The 18,377-nt window shown below is 33.8% G+C and overlaps 2 protein-coding genes across 2 annotated transcripts in view; one reads left to right on the plus strand and one right to left on the minus strand.

Moving 5' to 3' along the window:
- Window positions 1-7,775, plus strand: part of LOC131848867 (uncharacterized) — a 30,488-nt gene extending 22,713 nt beyond the window's left edge. The window contains exons 13-17 of the mRNA XM_059198816.1: window positions 3,693-3,828; window positions 4,620-4,666; window positions 5,642-5,798; window positions 6,638-6,802; window positions 7,628-7,775. Of these exons, the coding sequence (XP_059054799.1) occupies window positions 3,693-3,828; window positions 4,620-4,666; window positions 5,642-5,798; window positions 6,638-6,802; window positions 7,628-7,669 (547 nt within the window). The 3' untranslated portion in view covers window positions 7,670-7,775. The remainder of the gene's footprint in view (window positions 1-3,692; window positions 3,829-4,619; window positions 4,667-5,641; window positions 5,799-6,637; window positions 6,803-7,627) is intronic.
- Window positions 7,776-15,855: 8,080 nt separating this feature from the next.
- On the minus strand, window positions 15,856-17,657 carry LOC131848897 (uncharacterized). The gene has a single exon (XM_059198857.1). The coding sequence runs from the start codon at window positions 17,640-17,642 to the stop codon at window positions 16,752-16,754; it is 891 nt and encodes a 296-aa protein (XP_059054840.1). The 5' UTR covers window positions 17,643-17,657; the 3' UTR covers window positions 15,856-16,751.
- Between the last annotated feature and the right edge of the window lie 720 nt (window positions 17,658-18,377).

An 18,377-nucleotide genomic window follows, 5' to 3' on the forward strand; every position in this document is an offset into this window, starting at 1 on the left:
TTCCTCTTCCTAAAACCAATAATCAGCTCTTTTAACGAATTTCGTCCCATTTCTATTCTACCTGTATTATCCAAAATTTTAGAAAATATTGTTCATGAACAATTATCCCTTTATCTATATAGTAATAACCTACTATCTCCTTTTCAATCTGGGTTTCGTCCTGCCCATAGCACAGTTTCGGCTTTAATTAAAGTACTAGATGACATTCACCTTGCTAAAGATAATATCACAATATATTATTAGACTTCAGTAACGCCTTCAACTCTATTGACTTCGATATTTTCCTTGGCATCCTTGACTCTATATATCTCCACTGGTTTTAGAATGGTTTGATTCATACTTGAGGGGCCGCAGGCAGTGCGTGTACCTGGATGGGAATACTTCAGATTGGTGCGAACTGACTGCCGGCGTCCCTCAAGGTGGTGTTCTCTCTACTTATTCTCTGTCTTCATCAATTCACTGACGAAAGTGATCTCTTGCAACTTCCATCTCTATGCTGATGATCTACAACTGTACCGCAGTTTTGACCTACCATCTGTTGATAATGCTATCTCCTTGATCAATACGGAACTAATATATTTGTGGCTTTGCTAAGGCATATGGTCTGCTTGTTAATACCAAAAAATCACAATCGATTATAATTGGCAGCAGATATATGCTTAATTTATTAGATTCAATGCACATTCCTTCAATAATATACAATGGGGATATAATTTCTTACGTTAAAACAGTAAAGGATTTGGGTCTTTACATTGATAGTGACCTCTCCTGGTTTTCTCACATTAAACATGTGAGTAAGAAAATATATGGGACCATTCACTCCTTACGGCGTCTTCAGGGATTTCTTCCATTTAAAACGAAGGTTTATCTCATACACTCCTTTTACCTCTCTAGATTATGCAGATGTTTGTTTTCTTGATGCCAAAAACTGCTCAACAAAATATATCTCCAAAACATGTGCATTCGGTTTGTGTTTGGTTTGCGTAAGTTTGACCATATAACTCAATACCGTAATCAGTTAAAATGGTTGCCCTTTCATTTTCGACTGAATGTTCACACTCTCAGTCTTCTGTACAACATCCTGCATAATCCTTCTGCACCTTCCTATCTCCGCGAACGTTTTAATTTTCTCTATCCGACAGAAATGAACACTCGATCTCAGAATAAATTACTCTTGCGGACTCCAGTACACTCTGGGCAGGCATATTCCAGCTCTTTTGTGGTGACGGCTATTCGATTGTGGAACTCTTTACCTCACGAAATACGTGCAGTTCTAGTATTGAAATATTCAAATGCCGATTAAAAGCGTATTATCATTCACAATGCTGACGTATTTTTATATTTATATATTTAGGTATATATTATAATTTACATTTTAACTTATGTCTTATAATTTATTTATGTACCATTTAAGTATGTCTATATATATATATATATATTTATGTATGTCTATTTATACTTATAGTTAATATCATTAAAACAATATTTTAATATCTCCTCTTTTCGTACACGTATGTATGACTATTCTATTTAATACACGATCCTATAACATTTTCTAGGTTTGCTGGAAGAAATCTCTTTTTAAAGATAAGCTCGCCCTTGTACATTACATTTATTCTGTATAATTTTTTTTATTATGTGTGTGTGTGTACAATAAAGAATAATAATATATTATTTATAGATATTGCTTATTGATCATTGCCTTGCCTTTATCCCATTATTTTGTGGTCGGCGGGAGTCTGTCATTCTCTTCCACTGCTCTCCATACTCTTCTTTTATTCATATCATCTTTCACACAATCCATCCATCTTTTCTTAGGGCGTCCCCTCCCTTTATATACACATTAATTCAAGATTTATGAAATATGAACAGCTAGCAACGGCAGTCATCATCATCATCTGCTTCATCCTTATCTCATTTATTTGGGGTCGGCGTCGTCGCAACGGCAGTGAATGAGTAAAATAAATAACACACACATGTAACACGCACACATATACATTTTTAAAACTACTATTGTAATATAAAAAGTTACGATTAAACAAATCGATATCGCAGGTACAGCACTACCCCGCTATAGCTGGTAACGCTATTTAAATACTACCTGCTGCCGCGACTTCATCCGCGTGGAATTCAACTTTATTTTTCTAAAATAAAAGTAGCTTAACTTACTAACTTACATTTTTGGCAGGTAGCTGATGTAATAAGGTTACATCAGCTACCTGCCAAAAAAGTCCCGTCAAAATCGGTCCAGCCATTTCGGAGATTAGTCGGAACAAACAGACAGACAGACAAAAATTGCAAAAAATCTTATTCTGCTGTATGTACCGTATTTATATTCATATGCATAACATGCATATGAATATAGAGGAAATAACCGTTTCTTACAACATACATTCTTACAGACACTCCTATTTTATTTATATGTATAGATTTGACATTTACATCAGTCAATTTTATATCAATAAGCAGTTGATATAAATACACCATTTATTTTACCAACAAGGGTCATCCATTTACGGTGGATGGATGGATGGACGAGTGGATGGGTTCCAGGGAGTCTGCGAGATTGCTTTAAGGAATCAAATACCCAATCCAACGTTATCTGATTGAACAAAGATTGAGTGCGTAGCGGTTTCTATGTTGATTGTCGCATGCCTAATCCTTGTTAATGTAAATCTACTCAAAACAACATTTGTTTAAAAGAGCAACACACAAGTCTCTCGCTCATTCTTCTGTGATGACTGTCGGTCTTATTACAAAAAATCTGTTAAAACTCGGACGAAACGTGGTCTAAATGGTCGTGGTTTAAACCATTCCTAATGTTAATACTTGGAATAAACCTAACATTATTACGAATCCAGATCTAACAGAGGACTACTTAGTACTACAGTTAAATCGTTCATTATGTATTCCATACAGAAATCAGTCACTCATGTCTGTCACCGTACAATTACGTTCCATTTTACCAGAAAACTGAAAAGATCAAAAATAATATTAGTTCAAAGAAAAATGTATAAACTAAAAATAAATTTATTTCTATTTATCTAGGTCTTCATTATAACTATTTCATTAATATATAATATTTATTAATGTACTATTAGGCTGAAAATCAGTTTTAAATTACAAGTAGGATACGGAGGAAAGGAACGGCGAGATATTTTTATTGGATCGTTCGAATGGTGACTATTTCAAAGTCAAATGAGTGAAAAAATAACAAATAACGTCTTTTATATATTTTTATTGTCGTAAAATTTGCTTTAAATATTTTTAGTTAATATATTTTTAATTTAGTTAAAATATTTTTCCAAAAACTACAACTTACAATAGAATTTTTAAAATGGAGTTTGTATTTTTGCATTTAGACCACTGTTAAACTAGGGGCATCGCAGGTCTAACTTTAGACCATAGACGAATCACGATTTAGAGATAAACTTCATTTTGTAATAAGGAATACATTGGTGAATGGTTTATTACTAGTGCTAAACAAGGTTTATCTTTTTGTAATAAGGCCGTGTGAGTCTGCGTTCCGAATGGGTGATAGTATAAAAAAGTGTGACTATTCAAAAGTGCTTATATTTAGTTTATTTAAATAAGGATTTTTTCTATTACTAAAAAAAAAAATATAATATTCATAACACAAGATGGCGCTATGTGAATTGCCCTGATATATTATTATTTGTATGTATTGACAGATTCAAGCAGCTCCAATTGGATCGTGCGTCTGTCCAGAGTGTTGGGGGTGTTGGGGGGGCGGAGGGGGACGCGGGCGGCGACCGCTTCAACGAGATCAAGTCCTCGCTGCGGGAGCTGCGCAGGGGGCTCAACGAGGTCAGTCGTAACATAAACTACTTGAATAATATTAACACTGTCCCATTCAATCAACTATTTATTAATACGGCCTTGGTAGTCTAGCGGTTTAGCACCCCGCTTTACTTCCGATGGACGCCGGTTCGATTCCTTGCACGTTGCAAACATTATTCATGTTTATAATTGTTTGTATCTCTCTGGGTGTTTTCTATGTATATTGTGTATGTATTTACAAAAAATATCTAATTATTTATATCAGTTAGTACAGTTTATCTATCTACTAGCTTTTGCCCGCGGCTTCGCTCGCTTTAAACTATCCCCTTAGGGGTGGAATTTATCAAAATCCTTTCTTAGGGGATGCCTATGTCATAGTAGCTTTATGCATGCAAAGTCTCAGCCCGATCGGTTTAATGTTGACAAAGTTTCGTACAAAGTGTCATCTCCTATTTTATCCCCTTAGGGGTAGAATTAATCAAAATTTCTTAGTGGTTGCCTACGTTATAACATCTAACTGCATGCCAAATTTCAGCCCGATCCGTCCAGTAGTTTGGGCTGTGCGTTGATAGATCACTATATCAGTCACCTTTGAGTTATATATATTTAGATTACCCATGACACAAGTCTTACGTGGTCTATATATGTCCCCTTTTCGGCTTGACGTTGACTTCTGGGACGCCCTGTATAATATAGGCCAATATGGTTATATAAATAATATTAAATTGCCTGAATCAAATAACTAAACAAAGTTAATGTGTCATGTATTTTATAAGTACCCAATGAATTGTTCCTAATATATTTTAATTTACTTGCAGGTCACAGCGCCTTATAATTCTAATTCCAACACAACGGTTAATAACGTGTAAGTATTTACTTTGTTTAAGAGTCGACAGCTTCGGTTTTGGTTTGTTTTCACTTCCGATGGTCGCGGGTTCGATTCCTCACGGCACAAACATTTCTATTCATGAATATTATAGTTTGTATCAGTCTGGGTGTTTTCTATGTATAATATGTACGTATTTTCGAAAAAAATATATATCTATGTACCTATTTGTATGATGTATTAGTTGTCTAGTACCTATAACACAAGTTCTAGCTAGCTTAACTTGGGTCTAGATGGCGCTGTGTGAATTGTCCTGAGATTTATTATTATTATAAACAACATTGATTCAAAATAGCAACATGCAAGTTTCTTGCTCATTCTTCTTGTAATTGGTTGGAATGCTTTCCGAATGAACGGTAGAGTAAAAAAAATATGACTATTCAAAAATGCTTATATTGAGTATTGTTCGCGCCTACAAAGTTCCATCCAGCAATTTTATATTTTTTTACTTATTGTTTAATAACTCACAAAGACGCTTATAAATAAAGGGCACACAAATTATTACTTTGCAATTGAAGACCAATGTCATTCAAACACTTTTCACAAGACAGCCATTACATTCGCATCCATCCATTCATTTATACACATTTTTTATACATTCTGTGTGGTATATAGGGCATGTATGTGTGTATAGGGCGCTGGGGTCGGTGCAGCCAACGATGGTGGTAATTAAAGATGCAATATGTAAAAGAATAGTATATTATAAAAATATATGTCGTAACAAACTATATGAAAGCAACCGATATAAAATATAAATATTTAAAAATAAGGAATTCTCGTACCAGCCAGCGACCCAAATGTAAGGAGTCCTGTACACATTCTATAAGTTAACCAAATTATAGACGAAGCAATGAATCTTGTATTCAACAAAAAAGAGTTTTTCTATATAATCTTAAGAAGTTCCAGGTGTCAACCTAGGCAAGTCTATTTGAATAAAGATTTTTTATAATACAGTAATGTCAACCCTCCACCACAACCGCCACGAAGAATGTGGTCGCATCCACAGATAGACGAAGAGCCCCAGCTCCCCCAGGAGGGCGACTCGGATGTTCAGCTCCCGTGCGAGTTCTGCGACACGCTCGTGCCCGCGGACCGCCTCGTACTCCATCAGGTGGGATTCATAACCTAAAAAGAGTTTATGTCAAAATTAGTTGACATTTTTTTTCGTACTACACTAATGCTGTTGGCCGCAGCTGACCTTTACAGCTTCACCGGACGATAGAGGGTGAGTGCAGATGGCACTCCAAACCCGCGGAAGGACTTATGGAGCGGCTGAAGGCCAACTCCCACGTGACGGATACGACTTTAGTCAATAAAATTGGAGTGTCTGTTTGTAATATTGAAATAACCGTATTTTACTACATGCATATGAATATAAATACGGTACATACACTAAAACAAAATTTTTTACAATTTTTGTCTGTTTGTTCCGACTAATCTCTGAAATAGCTGGACCGATTTTGACGGGACCTTTTTTGGCAGGTAGCTGATGTAATAAGGTGTAACTTAGGCTACAGACTTTTATTTTAGAAAAATAAAGTGATTTTCCACGCGGACGAAGTCGCATGTACAGCTTCATCCATCCATAAAAAAATATGTTAAATAAAAAATTCTCGTGTCACAATGTTAGATACCGTAGTCCGAAACGTCTTGACCGATTTTTATGATATTTTAAATGCATATTTAGTAGGTCTTGGAATCGGCTACTATCTGTTTTCATACCCCTAAGTGATAAAGGTTGTCCATCCCTAACATTTTATTTTATTATTTGGTCACTATTTTTTTTATAATGTGTCATTAAAAATACATACAACCCTACATTTTCACCTTTCTCCACCAACCCCTATTTTTTTATAGCAATTTTAATTTATATAACAAAACAATGTTTGCGGGGTCAGCTAGTTATTATATATATAAATAAATAAGTAAATATATACATTATACACACAGACGGGATGTCGGCCGGACCTGGCGCAACTTCGGCCCCGCGTGCCAAAAGTGCGGCGTAACATCACCCCCACGCCTGCACCCCCGCCCCAAGATATCGATCCGCCCGTCATCCCCTGCGAGTTCTGTACTGAGTCGCTGCCTGTCTACCTTATCAGTGAACATCAGGTAAGTGATCTGTATCTAAATAATAAAATAGGCCTCGGTGGTTTAGCAGTTTAGCATACCGCCTCACATCCGATGAACGTGGGTTCGGTTACTCGCACGGTACAAACATTTGTATTCATGATTATGATTGCTTATATCGGTCTGGGTGTTTTCTATTTCTATGTATGTATTTACAAAAAAATGTAACTATGTATTTATATCAGTTGTCTAGTACCCATAAGATAAAATTAATAATTTATTATAAACAAGTACAACATTTATTTGAAAAGAATACGAGCTGAGTTTCTTGTCAGTTTTTCTCATCTCGAAATCATTCCGAACTGACAGTATATTTGACATATCATAAGAGTCTGTAATGGACCTACATGAAAAAAGATATTTTGATTTGAATGAATACGTCCTTACTAATATATTATTATATAATAAATATGGAAGTAGGGATGTTTATTACGTTTTCACGCAAAAACTACTGAACCGATCATCATGAAATTTTGTACACATGTTCTTGGAGGTATTAGAATGAACATAGGATACTTTTAATTAAAAAAAATATATAAATAACAAAAAAATAAAATATCAATATTTTGCTACTAAATCAGCGCCATCTATTAGCCAGTTATGAAGTTACAAGTCAATTATAAATCAGCGCCATCCAGTAGCCAGTTATGAAGTTATATGTCAATTATAAATCAGCGCCATCTAGTAGCCAGTTATGAAGTTATAGTCAATTATAAATCAGCGCCATCTAGTAGGCAGTAAAGTTATGCAAGCGAAGCCGCTGTTAAAAGCTAGTTATTAATAAATATATTACTTTACTTTTTACAGGAACGTTGTCGAAGAGAATCCAATTTACTGTATCCAGACTGAAAAGCGTCTTCCCACTGCACTTTAATAAGTATTTTTAATGTAAGAAAATAGAATGGTTCACCCGCCTGCACTAATGGTATACGCCGGCGGGACACCAGTGGAGGATGCTGGGATGGTGGAAATTGATCACGATATCGACGTTGACCCGGACACTAACGGTCGATGCTGGGATGGGGATGAAATCTGGTCAGTTACACCCCTTTATTGAGATTTCTACAGAAATTGATTACGATATCGAGGTTGACCGGGATACCAACGGAGGATGCTGGGATGGGGATGAAATCTGGTCAATTACATCCTTTCATGGTGATTTCACCAGAAATTGATTACGATTTCACCAGAAATTCATTACGATTTCGAGGTTGACCGGAACATCAACGGAGGATGCTGGGATGGGGATGAAATCTGGCCAGTTACATCCCTTCATGGTGATTTCACCAGATCACGGTATCGAGGTTGATCTGTTAGGGCATTGCTAGCAATAGGGGTACCACCCCATTACTAACAACCCCTTCCCCCATTATAATAGGTACTGCATGATTAATTTAATCTGTAGTTAGAAATATTTAAATGTGATTATTGCGTATACTATATTAATAGAGGACTGTAATGTAGATAGATTTTTTTATGTAATAAAAAAAATATACTTACATCGGACCTCAAGCTAGGAACAAGTCAGGGTGACCAATTTCCTCCCGGTACAAAACGAACGTGTAAAAAATTCAGTGTTTTCCTCACACTTCAAAATTTGTCAGATTATTATAATAGAACAGGTGTGAGTAACCTTCTGAATCAACGGGCCATATTTTTTGCTGGCCCGCACATGAAGTTTTCTCTAATCTATTAATAATGTGCAAAACGTGTGTGAGGATGCTACTCCTCAATCCACCCTCGGAACTGCAACTGACTTTCTCCAAGCTTCATTTCAGCACTTTCTTAAACATCTTACAAGTTTTCGACCGGAAGGAAATAAATGACGAAAGAAGTAGTACTACATGTAACCTATAGGTCTCATGTCGTTCAAGTCGTGGTATTTTGTAATATAATACATAAAAATTGTCTTTCCATACAAAGAGTTGTTGAAAACATGTTTTTTATTTGTGTTTAGAATTTAGTACGAATTAGTCATTTTAAGTGAATTTACTTCTCGAACAAACGGAGTGGTAGGAAGAGGTGGCATGCAAGAAAAATATCCTATTGCATTCCGTCTGCCGTATCTGTAATAAAGTCTTTTAAAATTCAAATTAAAAAATCATTTGTTTTTTAGAACATATGAACGTCAAATTTTTACATTATAATTTTATTTTTTTCCCTACCATCCAGTTCAGTATATAGATCCAATTGTGAAGAACTGGCAAGAAACTCAATTGAATTACTTTTTTTTTAATAGTCTATTTATTTGCGTTGTATATTTATATAGGTGTCTATGTCTAACATTAAATGAAAGTCCCGTGCATGAACAACTATTGCCATGGACACGCATAAAACAAATCTATAGATATGTAAATCTATAGTTATGTATTGTAACTAATAATTTACAATGGGCAATTTATTTCTTGTCTCTTGTTACATAACTTCGAAAATGTAAGAGAGATTTGTTAAGGCAAAATCGCTTTTAAAGTATTATTTTTAACATTTGCTCACTTTGTCTATAATTAAATTTGTATTTAAAAGTGCAATAAGGAATATATATATTTTTTTTTAGTAATACGTAATATCAGATCCGGTCACGCGTTGTTGTGGCTAAGGTTCTTGAATAAAATAATATTGCGACTATAAATTGAGATGTAAGCTATCATATCTTTCAAGTTGGATCAAATTGCACACAATCTGCAAATCAAATTTGCAATCGGTTCAGTAGGAGTCCATCGCGGTCAAATAGCGTGACACATAATTTTTATATAATACATATATGTATAAGAGTAAGTAACCTATGATAATAAATGTATACCTATATATAATTTATGTATAAGAGGTATATATTGTTTTGCCAAATAAATTGGGTATAATAAGTCACTTTACTGTTATACCTAATTCATATAGCAAAATAACATTTACCGCGGGAACTAGCAATTATAAAAAAATGTAACAAACGCACAATGTAACGTAATTTTATACTATCTCTGTAACGTAGGTAATATTTATATTTAAAAAACATGATTTCTACAAATCTCATAAACGATATTAAATTATTTTTATATCATAAAGAAAATAATTTATCTGTAACAGTATTTTTAGTTTAATTTCTTCCAAAGTTTAGAATACACTTTGAAGGAAAGGGATAAAATATATATTCGTCCTTTCTTCGATTCTTGTCCCTGGCGGGTCTAGGTAGCGAACTCTGGAAAAGGGCGATCACAATAGATGTATGTAGGTCGCAGTGCTACAGGTCTAAGCATCTGATAATAGCCCATACAACCCAATAAAAAAATATTCGTCCCTTTCTTTCAAGGTGTATTCTAAATTTTTAATGGTTAATTTATGACGTTTTTACGAAAAACATGTTAATTTATTTAGTTATGACTATACAATCGCACATAAAATGAATCGTGTGATACAAATCGAGTGTTCTCTACGCCAAATTATTATGCTTTACGAATTTCGATATTAATTATAGGAAGTATTAAAATATATAATCATTTGTTCATAATTTCTAGAATATAGTAATTTAAAATTATTAAAAATAAGTTTTTATGTCCGCCATTTTGGATTTAGAGTGACGTCATTTTACATTCATCAAATCTTTTCATTAGTTGCCTGTACAAGACACGTTTCTTTCCCGCGCGTTTTAGAGAGAGAAAGCCAGGGCGCGCAATCGTGAGTGATTAAAATGAAATGAAATGAAAATCTTTCTTCTTCTCATAGAATATAAACAAACATTTATATACACTATTGATATATCAATATGTATAATCATTAAACGCTGAGAAAGCAAAGAGGCAACTTGGGTTGCATTTGTATTCACTCTTTTGCACGTGATTGTTTCAAGCCAATTCACTTTCTATTAAAATTTTATTTTTTATTTTACAGTTTTCATTTTCCAACGACACGTTTACGATTTATACTCCATAATTATGACTTTACTATATAGTCAGATGTCTTCCATTTTGAAATAACAATTAATTATTACAAAAAGGCGCTAAAGCTCGCACGATTGAAGAACGCAGGAATGCGAGAACTGGCGGCGCGGGCGGTATTTCTCTTTGTATACATTTATATGCACACTCTTTCATGTTTAAAAGCCGATTCGCGCGTGAGGAGCGTACATGTAAAGGCATAAAGGCAGCAATTTATTATACATATCATGGAAAATAGCTACGCCGCCATCTTGGTTCGCCATATTGGATTTAGAATGACGTTACTTACCTGATTCATAAAGTGTATGTAAAATTTCCGCTCACTTGGTTAATTTATTGTTACCTTTCTCCTTAATAAACGTTATTACTATAGTTTGTTGGGTCGAAGTTTTATAATTATATACGAGTATGTTAAGACATACCAACATACATTCTTAACTACAGGTGCCGGGGCGAGTGCCGAGTCCATCGTATGGCAGACAGTTCTTCGAACATCGAGCAGTTCCCGGAACTTGTGGCCCTGGTGTAGGTTTAAGGGGCCCCTTGACGTACAAACACTCACCTTCTATTTCTTCTCGTGTTTCTATTTCTTCTCGTGCCAAGTTTAGTCTGCTAGTGCAGCTTTAGATACATCTTCTAGTATACAACTTCTGCAATTCTAGACAGGCCAAGATTTAGCTTGATTATCTGGTAGGTATATATCTCTCTTCCACTTCGACCGCATATAAATTAACCATGTATTAATTTTAAAGAAAATGACAGAATTCTTTGTTTTGTAGGTTTTAGTTTTAATTTGTATGCATACTCTTCATTTAAAGTCGGCAAAGTCGATATTGTAGTGATCTGTAATAATACCTATTGGTGCTAAACCCTTCAGTCGAGGTTTAGGGTATAAAAGAATTTATTATGTAAGTATTGTAAACCCTAAAGTTGGCAACTCCATTATTTGATGGTATTTTTGATGGATGGCGCGCGTTTTATGAAAACATAATTCTTAATATCTTTATTCATGTAGGTCTATTAGGCTTTTAAGATATATCAAATCTACCGCCAGTTTCGAATGATTTCAAGATGAGAAGAACTGACAAAAAACTCAGCTCGTATTCTTTTCAAATAAATGTTGTACATGTTTACAATAATACAGATTCATTTTTAAATTCAAATTTGGTAGAATAAAGTGACCACCAGCATATGCTATTGCAAAAGCAAATAGTCTAATCAGTGTTTTCGTGAACCGATCAGATATATTCCCCTTGTGATATTTCGTGATTTACACCGAACCTCACATAATTATTAGATGGTAGACTTAAAATATTTACAGTTCTTAATGAGCTAACATCAAAATCATCATCGTACCGTGTTGCGGCCATTTTTACAGGATGTACATAGTTGCTGAAGTTACGACGACTCTTTTGTAATTTTATATAAACCTTTTGCATTTATGTACCAATATTTTGTATTGTGCAGCTATGATATTTACGGACATTTGTTTTTTGTTTAGTCATCACAAAGTATTTTGTTTTAAATGTGATGTGTGATTTAATTTTATGTTTGAGACTGTAATCCTAGATGGGGTGGCCAGGGGCAACTGTCGCAACGCAACTGGATATTTCCACATTTTGTTGTTCTGTTTTTTTCAGTTGTAAATTAAATAGAAAGTTATAGATAGTCTGTAGTCTCTAGTCTGTATCAAGACTAGAAAAATATAGTTCCTTTATTATATATGTATTGCAAAAACGCAAAGCTCAGAATGGCGGGATCAATTGAGTTTTTTTTTTTAATATTATGACGAAGGGAAAACTTACAAACTGCCAAGAAAAATCGCCTCTTTTCTTTTTCTCATAGAAACTTCCTGGCTGGAATATAGTCCAACGGGGAAACATGATGTTGTATATTGTGTGAGAGAATAAAAAACTGTCAATATCTAACTATACGTGGACACGAGGTATTTACCATATTAACTTTAATCTAAAAGAGAGAGTTAGTATTTTTCTTCTTCTTCTTCTCTGATCCAGTAATTTCACTGCAGTAAAATTACAGGATAAGAGGCTTGATATCTTAATCCAATGGAATAGCAACGCATGAGTAGTTTCACGGGTGTCACATGATAACGTGATGTCCGTAGTGCTGTTCATATTCACATCAAGGCGATGGTTACCACTTACCATCAGGCGGGCCGTTAAATTTCCATTCCAATGAAATAGGTAGATAAATTCTTTATTCACCAATTACAGACACAATATACATGAGTTATACAAAAATAAACTTAAAAATCACTAACTACCCCAAATAGGATTACAGACGTGAAGGTAGATTATTATTTTATAAATGTAAGATAATCAAGAGAATTACTTGCCAAGTTATATCCATTTCTCAAAATAGAAGTATTCAGAAATGTGTTGTATTATATTATTAAGATGCGTTCATTTGTTTTTAATTTTAGTCCTATATTTCAATTAAATATAATCTATGATACGATGTCTTAACTATTTTGTGATAATTGTAATATTATATATTAACCAGTCAATATAAATAATAAGCGTCATATATTAATAAATTGTGTTTAATTTTCCTATGAACTATTTATTTTCTATAGAGTAGAATAGAATAGAAAATCATTTATTCAAATAAACTTACATTGAAGCACTTTTGATTAGTCATCACATTTTTTTTAATCTACCGCTCGTTCGGAAAGCTGTCTCATCACAAGAAATTTCTTGCTCGTTAGAAACTTGCGTATAATAGTTTAGTATACTGTGGGAGGATTTTTCGCCGATGGGAGAAATTTTCCCAGTACAAAGGGAGCAGTTTTAATGGGTTTTGGTATGAATAGAAAATCATTTATTCAAATAAACTTACATTGAAGCACTTTGAATAGTCATTACATTTTTTTTAATCTACCGCTCATTCGGAAAGCTGTCTCATCACAAGAAGAACAAGCAAGAAACTTGCGTGTTGCTCTTTTAAATAATTTTATTCTTACTTTACATTTTTAAGTTTAAGTGTGTGAATACAAACTACCAATTAGCACTAATTCAATTAAATACTCAAATAGAAAAAATATTGAATATACAACCAACTGGTTAAAAGGAAATCAGTCATAGTGATTAGAGCAGACCAGTCCCTTCAAGCAGCACCCATTCACGAGTATGACGGGTGAGCCAGCCATCACTGCGCTCGACCATATTTTAGGGTGCCCAATGACCCGGCTCACCACGCTGCCACAAGTCTGGACATTTTAGATCATTCACGGCTTCGGTGGTCCAGCGGTTTAGCACACCGCCTTACTTCCTATGGTCACGGATTTGATTCCTCGCACGGTACAAAAAATTGTATTCATGAGTATGATTGTTTGTATCGATCTGGGTGTTTTCTATGTATATTATGTATGTATTTACGAAAAAAATATCTATGTTCTTGTATCAGTAATCTAGTACCCATGACAGAAACTAGCTAAAGTTTAAGTTATGGGTACTATTACTGATACAAGCTAGTAAATATATATATGACAATACATTTACCTAAAATCAATATTACTAATAGTTCACATGTGTGGTCGGGTGTACCTACAAACTTTGTTCATCGTGTGCGGTGATGTGTTGTTTACAAATTTAATTCCTAATTAAATGTTAAAATTGTAGCTTTTCCTTAACAACGATTGGTCATATACTAATATATATATATATGGCATATTTTATATTATTCTTGTTCTTTTTATTATTATTGATTCACGAAATAATTTTTACTATTATGTTGTATTATTTTTAAATTAGCTGTTATTTGTAGTTTAGAACTTAACTTAATATGCTATCGTCGTCGTCGATCTCACATTGTATTTTACTGATAAAGGCTATAACAGAATAGCAGAGAGGGTGGACTCACTGCCCCCACTGAGTCATAGACCGTTTTGTCTCCTTCAATACTTTAAAATTTTATTATTGTATGGGCAACAATTGTATTAGCTTTTGTTTGAGACAAATAAAGATAATTATTATTATTCCAGCAATGGTATTTCCGAACCGATACGATATTGAAACCTTCAAGAGCTTATTCCTTTTTAAAAGGCCGACAACGTACTTGCAATTCCCCTGGTGTTGCGGGTGCTCATGGGCGGCGGTAATCACTTACCATCAGGTGAGCCGCATGCTCGTTTGTACCTTATGTTATAAAAAAAATATATATATTATTATTATATGCAAGTTCCTCCGCGTGGAATTGAAACAAATACATTTTTTTAAATAAAAAATTAAGTTAGGTACTATTTATAACGTTAGCCATCTGCGAGTTAAAGTCTCGTCAAAATCGGTAGCTGTTTTATAGATTAGCAATAAAAGTAGTTTAATTTATTCCTCATAACATTAGCGAATGAAAGTCTTATCAAAATCGTTTCGGAGATTAGCAAGAGTAGACAGATCAACAAACAAATTATGGCATTTAAAATTATTTTCTGATGTCGGTTGGTATCGTATATACTTTCATATTATTATTAATTTCATATTTAATATTCAGTGAAAAGCTGATATAATTTGATATTATGGATATTTCAATTTTATTTATTTGTATACATAGGCCAGTTTACAAAATAAAAATATAAGCTTCCTCTAGGCAAGAGTTATGAATTTCTTTAATAAAGTAAGGACGTAAAACCTTTAGTCGATATAAAATATGTATATATGTAAGTATATTTATATATATATCTATATATGTATGTGTATTTATTCGTTTAATAATTATAGTGTCTTGTGTCTGCCATCTACCTCTTCTATGTACGTTAGTCCTATTGCTTGTTAGAAGGTTGTCTGTAAGAAATTGCCTATAGCGATAACCGCCTTTTGTAATTTTTTTTTTATTTACTGTTTTTCTTATTGTATTGTATGTGCATAATAAAGAGTTTATTATTATTATTATTATTATTATAAAAAGAAAACGTAGAGGTCCTCATCTAGATTGCATTTTTTATATTTGTTAGTTACCTCGCAAGAACAACAAGCGATTTTGATGATACTTTTTTTATTTGAAAGCTGGTGCATCTCATATGAACCCATATAAATTAGATGAGATGCTTTGGATTAATAAAACTGTAATTGTATAAAATAAAACAAGTCAAAATTGTCCAGTGTCAATGATATTGTATTTTAAAAAATAAACTCAAACATTCTGTTGTAGAAGATTAATTAGATTTAGGTCGGTGGGTCTAAAACAAAACTCTCATGGTAACATCCTCAAGACAATGTACACATTATATTCAATGAAAGTAAATAGAAAACCGAAACAAAATAAAGGCAATTTTTATAAAGTGAACATAATGACAGAAAATGTTCTTAGTAAAAATAAATGAAATAGATAATAAAATCAATAGGAGCAATAAACTAGAAAATATAAATCGCGGAGCATTAGTCTGTGGAAAAATAAATTAAAAAAATACCTATATAGAGTCGAAACGCCAAGCCAGAAACTACTCTCATGGCCATTGCCATAGAGTAGTCTTTTGGTATATTTACTTTACCCTCTGGAGTAAAGTTTCCAATCATGCGTTTTAAGTATTTATAGGATCTTGTAGAGGGCACCACTTTCCATACTTCAATTATTTTGCTGTACGACTTTAAGCTTTACGCCATTACAGTAAGACTCAAAATAAACAAATTGGAATATTGAAGTGCCCCCCTGGCCATTCCTAAAGAAGCAAAGTGAACAATTTAAAATAACTTTTAAATCTTACATACAAACTACTGTTATATGATTAATGATGGTAGTATGAAAAAAAAATCAATATTAATAGTCAAATTATGGTATGTTTCTTAATAAAAATAGACCAATTTCTTGAGTATTTTAGTACTTGTTTTAAGGGAATATTTAGCTAATATATAGCAGCTCACAACATACTAACAATTTTACGGTAAATATTCTAGTATATAATGTGTATAACCTTGAAAAACGTTTAAATCGATATTTATCTTCACTAGAATGCTTCATTGCAACATTTTTAAGTTCTGTCTCCTGATAACTCAAAAGCAACACAAAAAATATTCATTGGGACACCTCGGCACTGTTATCTGCAACTTCGGACAATTCCATATCTTCTCGCATCTACATCTCGATCTAAACCTCTTCTTGTTCCCGCTTTCCACCAAATTGTTGGATCCACTTAAATCCGTTGTTTTATGGAAGTAACTTAGCTTGGAAATGAATCTTGGTGCTTTAGTTCTGGCTTCGTACGCCACTGTTGCTAATTCTGATTCTCTTTCGCTAACATCTGTATTTTCTGTATCGTAGGCGACCGTTGAAAAGTCTTCATTTCTGGCAAATCTTTTATCGTGATTACTCTCCGATAGGTTTGATGTAACTTTAATTGGACCACCAGATGCTATTCTGTTGAATTTGTTGATAATCGCAGCGTCTATAGATTGATCTAAAAGTGATTTTGGTGCCTTAACATCTGTATTGTTGGCAGAATGGTTATAAGTCTGTACACTTTCAGGTTCTGCTGTTATATTAATTGTTTGTCTTTTAAAAACGTCACTGACAATTCGGACGTCCGCGTTTGTGGCGATCTCATCAGTTGGATTGAGAAATTGGTTGTTATCATTTATTATTGCTTCATTAGCTTTATTGGTTGGTGGATTGTGTTGAGTGTTGCCACCTATGGATAATGGTAGAATTTGTATTCGCGATCCTCTGGAGGAGTGGTTTAGTAGTAGCGGGTCACCAGGTAGTGGCTGTATCTTTACGTATGTGATATCACTGTTGTCCTGTGGTGCTGGAGACACGCTAGAGAAGACCAACAATGGGAGGATCCACCTGGAAGGAGAAAGGTAAATAAATAAATTACGTTCATCACTTGATATCGTGGTGAACACGACACGACATGCCCACTTAAAGTCTGTAGTCTTACACATGTAGGTACTAACAAGTACTTTTGCACCAAGTGACTCCAGGTCTCTATGATTTTCGCGTACAAGCAGGCTACCTCTACGCCTGCGCTATAAATCTATAAGATTATTAATGTTGTGTACTCTGTATGATGAGCATGTTTTTCTATGTTTGCAGTTAGTCTGTGTCGGAGAGTTTGTTAGAGAGTAGACATCATTTATTGTAAATACTAATTACTAGCTGTTCCCACGTTTGTACCCGCGTTCTATTTTAATATAAATTCAAGAAAAAATATAGGCTATATGTTATTCTCATGCATAAGCTACATTACTGTAAAGTTTCATCGAAATCCGTTCAGTAGTTTTTGATTGAAAGAGTAACATGCATTCTTACAAACTTTCGCGTTTATAATATTAAGATATGTTATTTTATGAATCTCAAATATATTAGAAGTGCCGAAATACGATCTGAACATATATGTTTTTAAGTAAATGAGCCAACAGAATATCAGCTCTGCAGATTTATCTGTAGCTCTATGCTGAGTTGGTTCCCTATTCACCTTCACGGCTCTTAGAGCTACCTCCATTTCTTTGGAACATATACTTTTTCTGTATCATGTACATATGTTTATAATTGGTGGTTATATCTACTCTGGGAATATTAGAATTAGTAATTAATTAATTAATTATTAACCAACAGGTAGACAGCCTTTCGGATTTACAATATTAGTATAGGTAGATCTTGACGGCCGCGGTGGTTTA

The sequence above is a fragment of the Achroia grisella genome, unplaced genomic scaffold (assembly GCF_030625045.1).
Source record: "Achroia grisella isolate CSIRO2021 unplaced genomic scaffold, CSIRO_AGI_Agris_v1 utg598, whole genome shotgun sequence".
NCBI lineage: Eukaryota > Metazoa > Arthropoda > Insecta > Lepidoptera > Pyralidae > Achroia > Achroia grisella.

What these genes read in the sequence shown, in the direction of transcription:
- LOC131848897 (XM_059198857.1), bottom strand. Translation starts at nt 17,642, where the DNA reads ATGTGTAAGACTACAGACTTTAAGTGGGCATGTCGTGTCGTGTTCACC.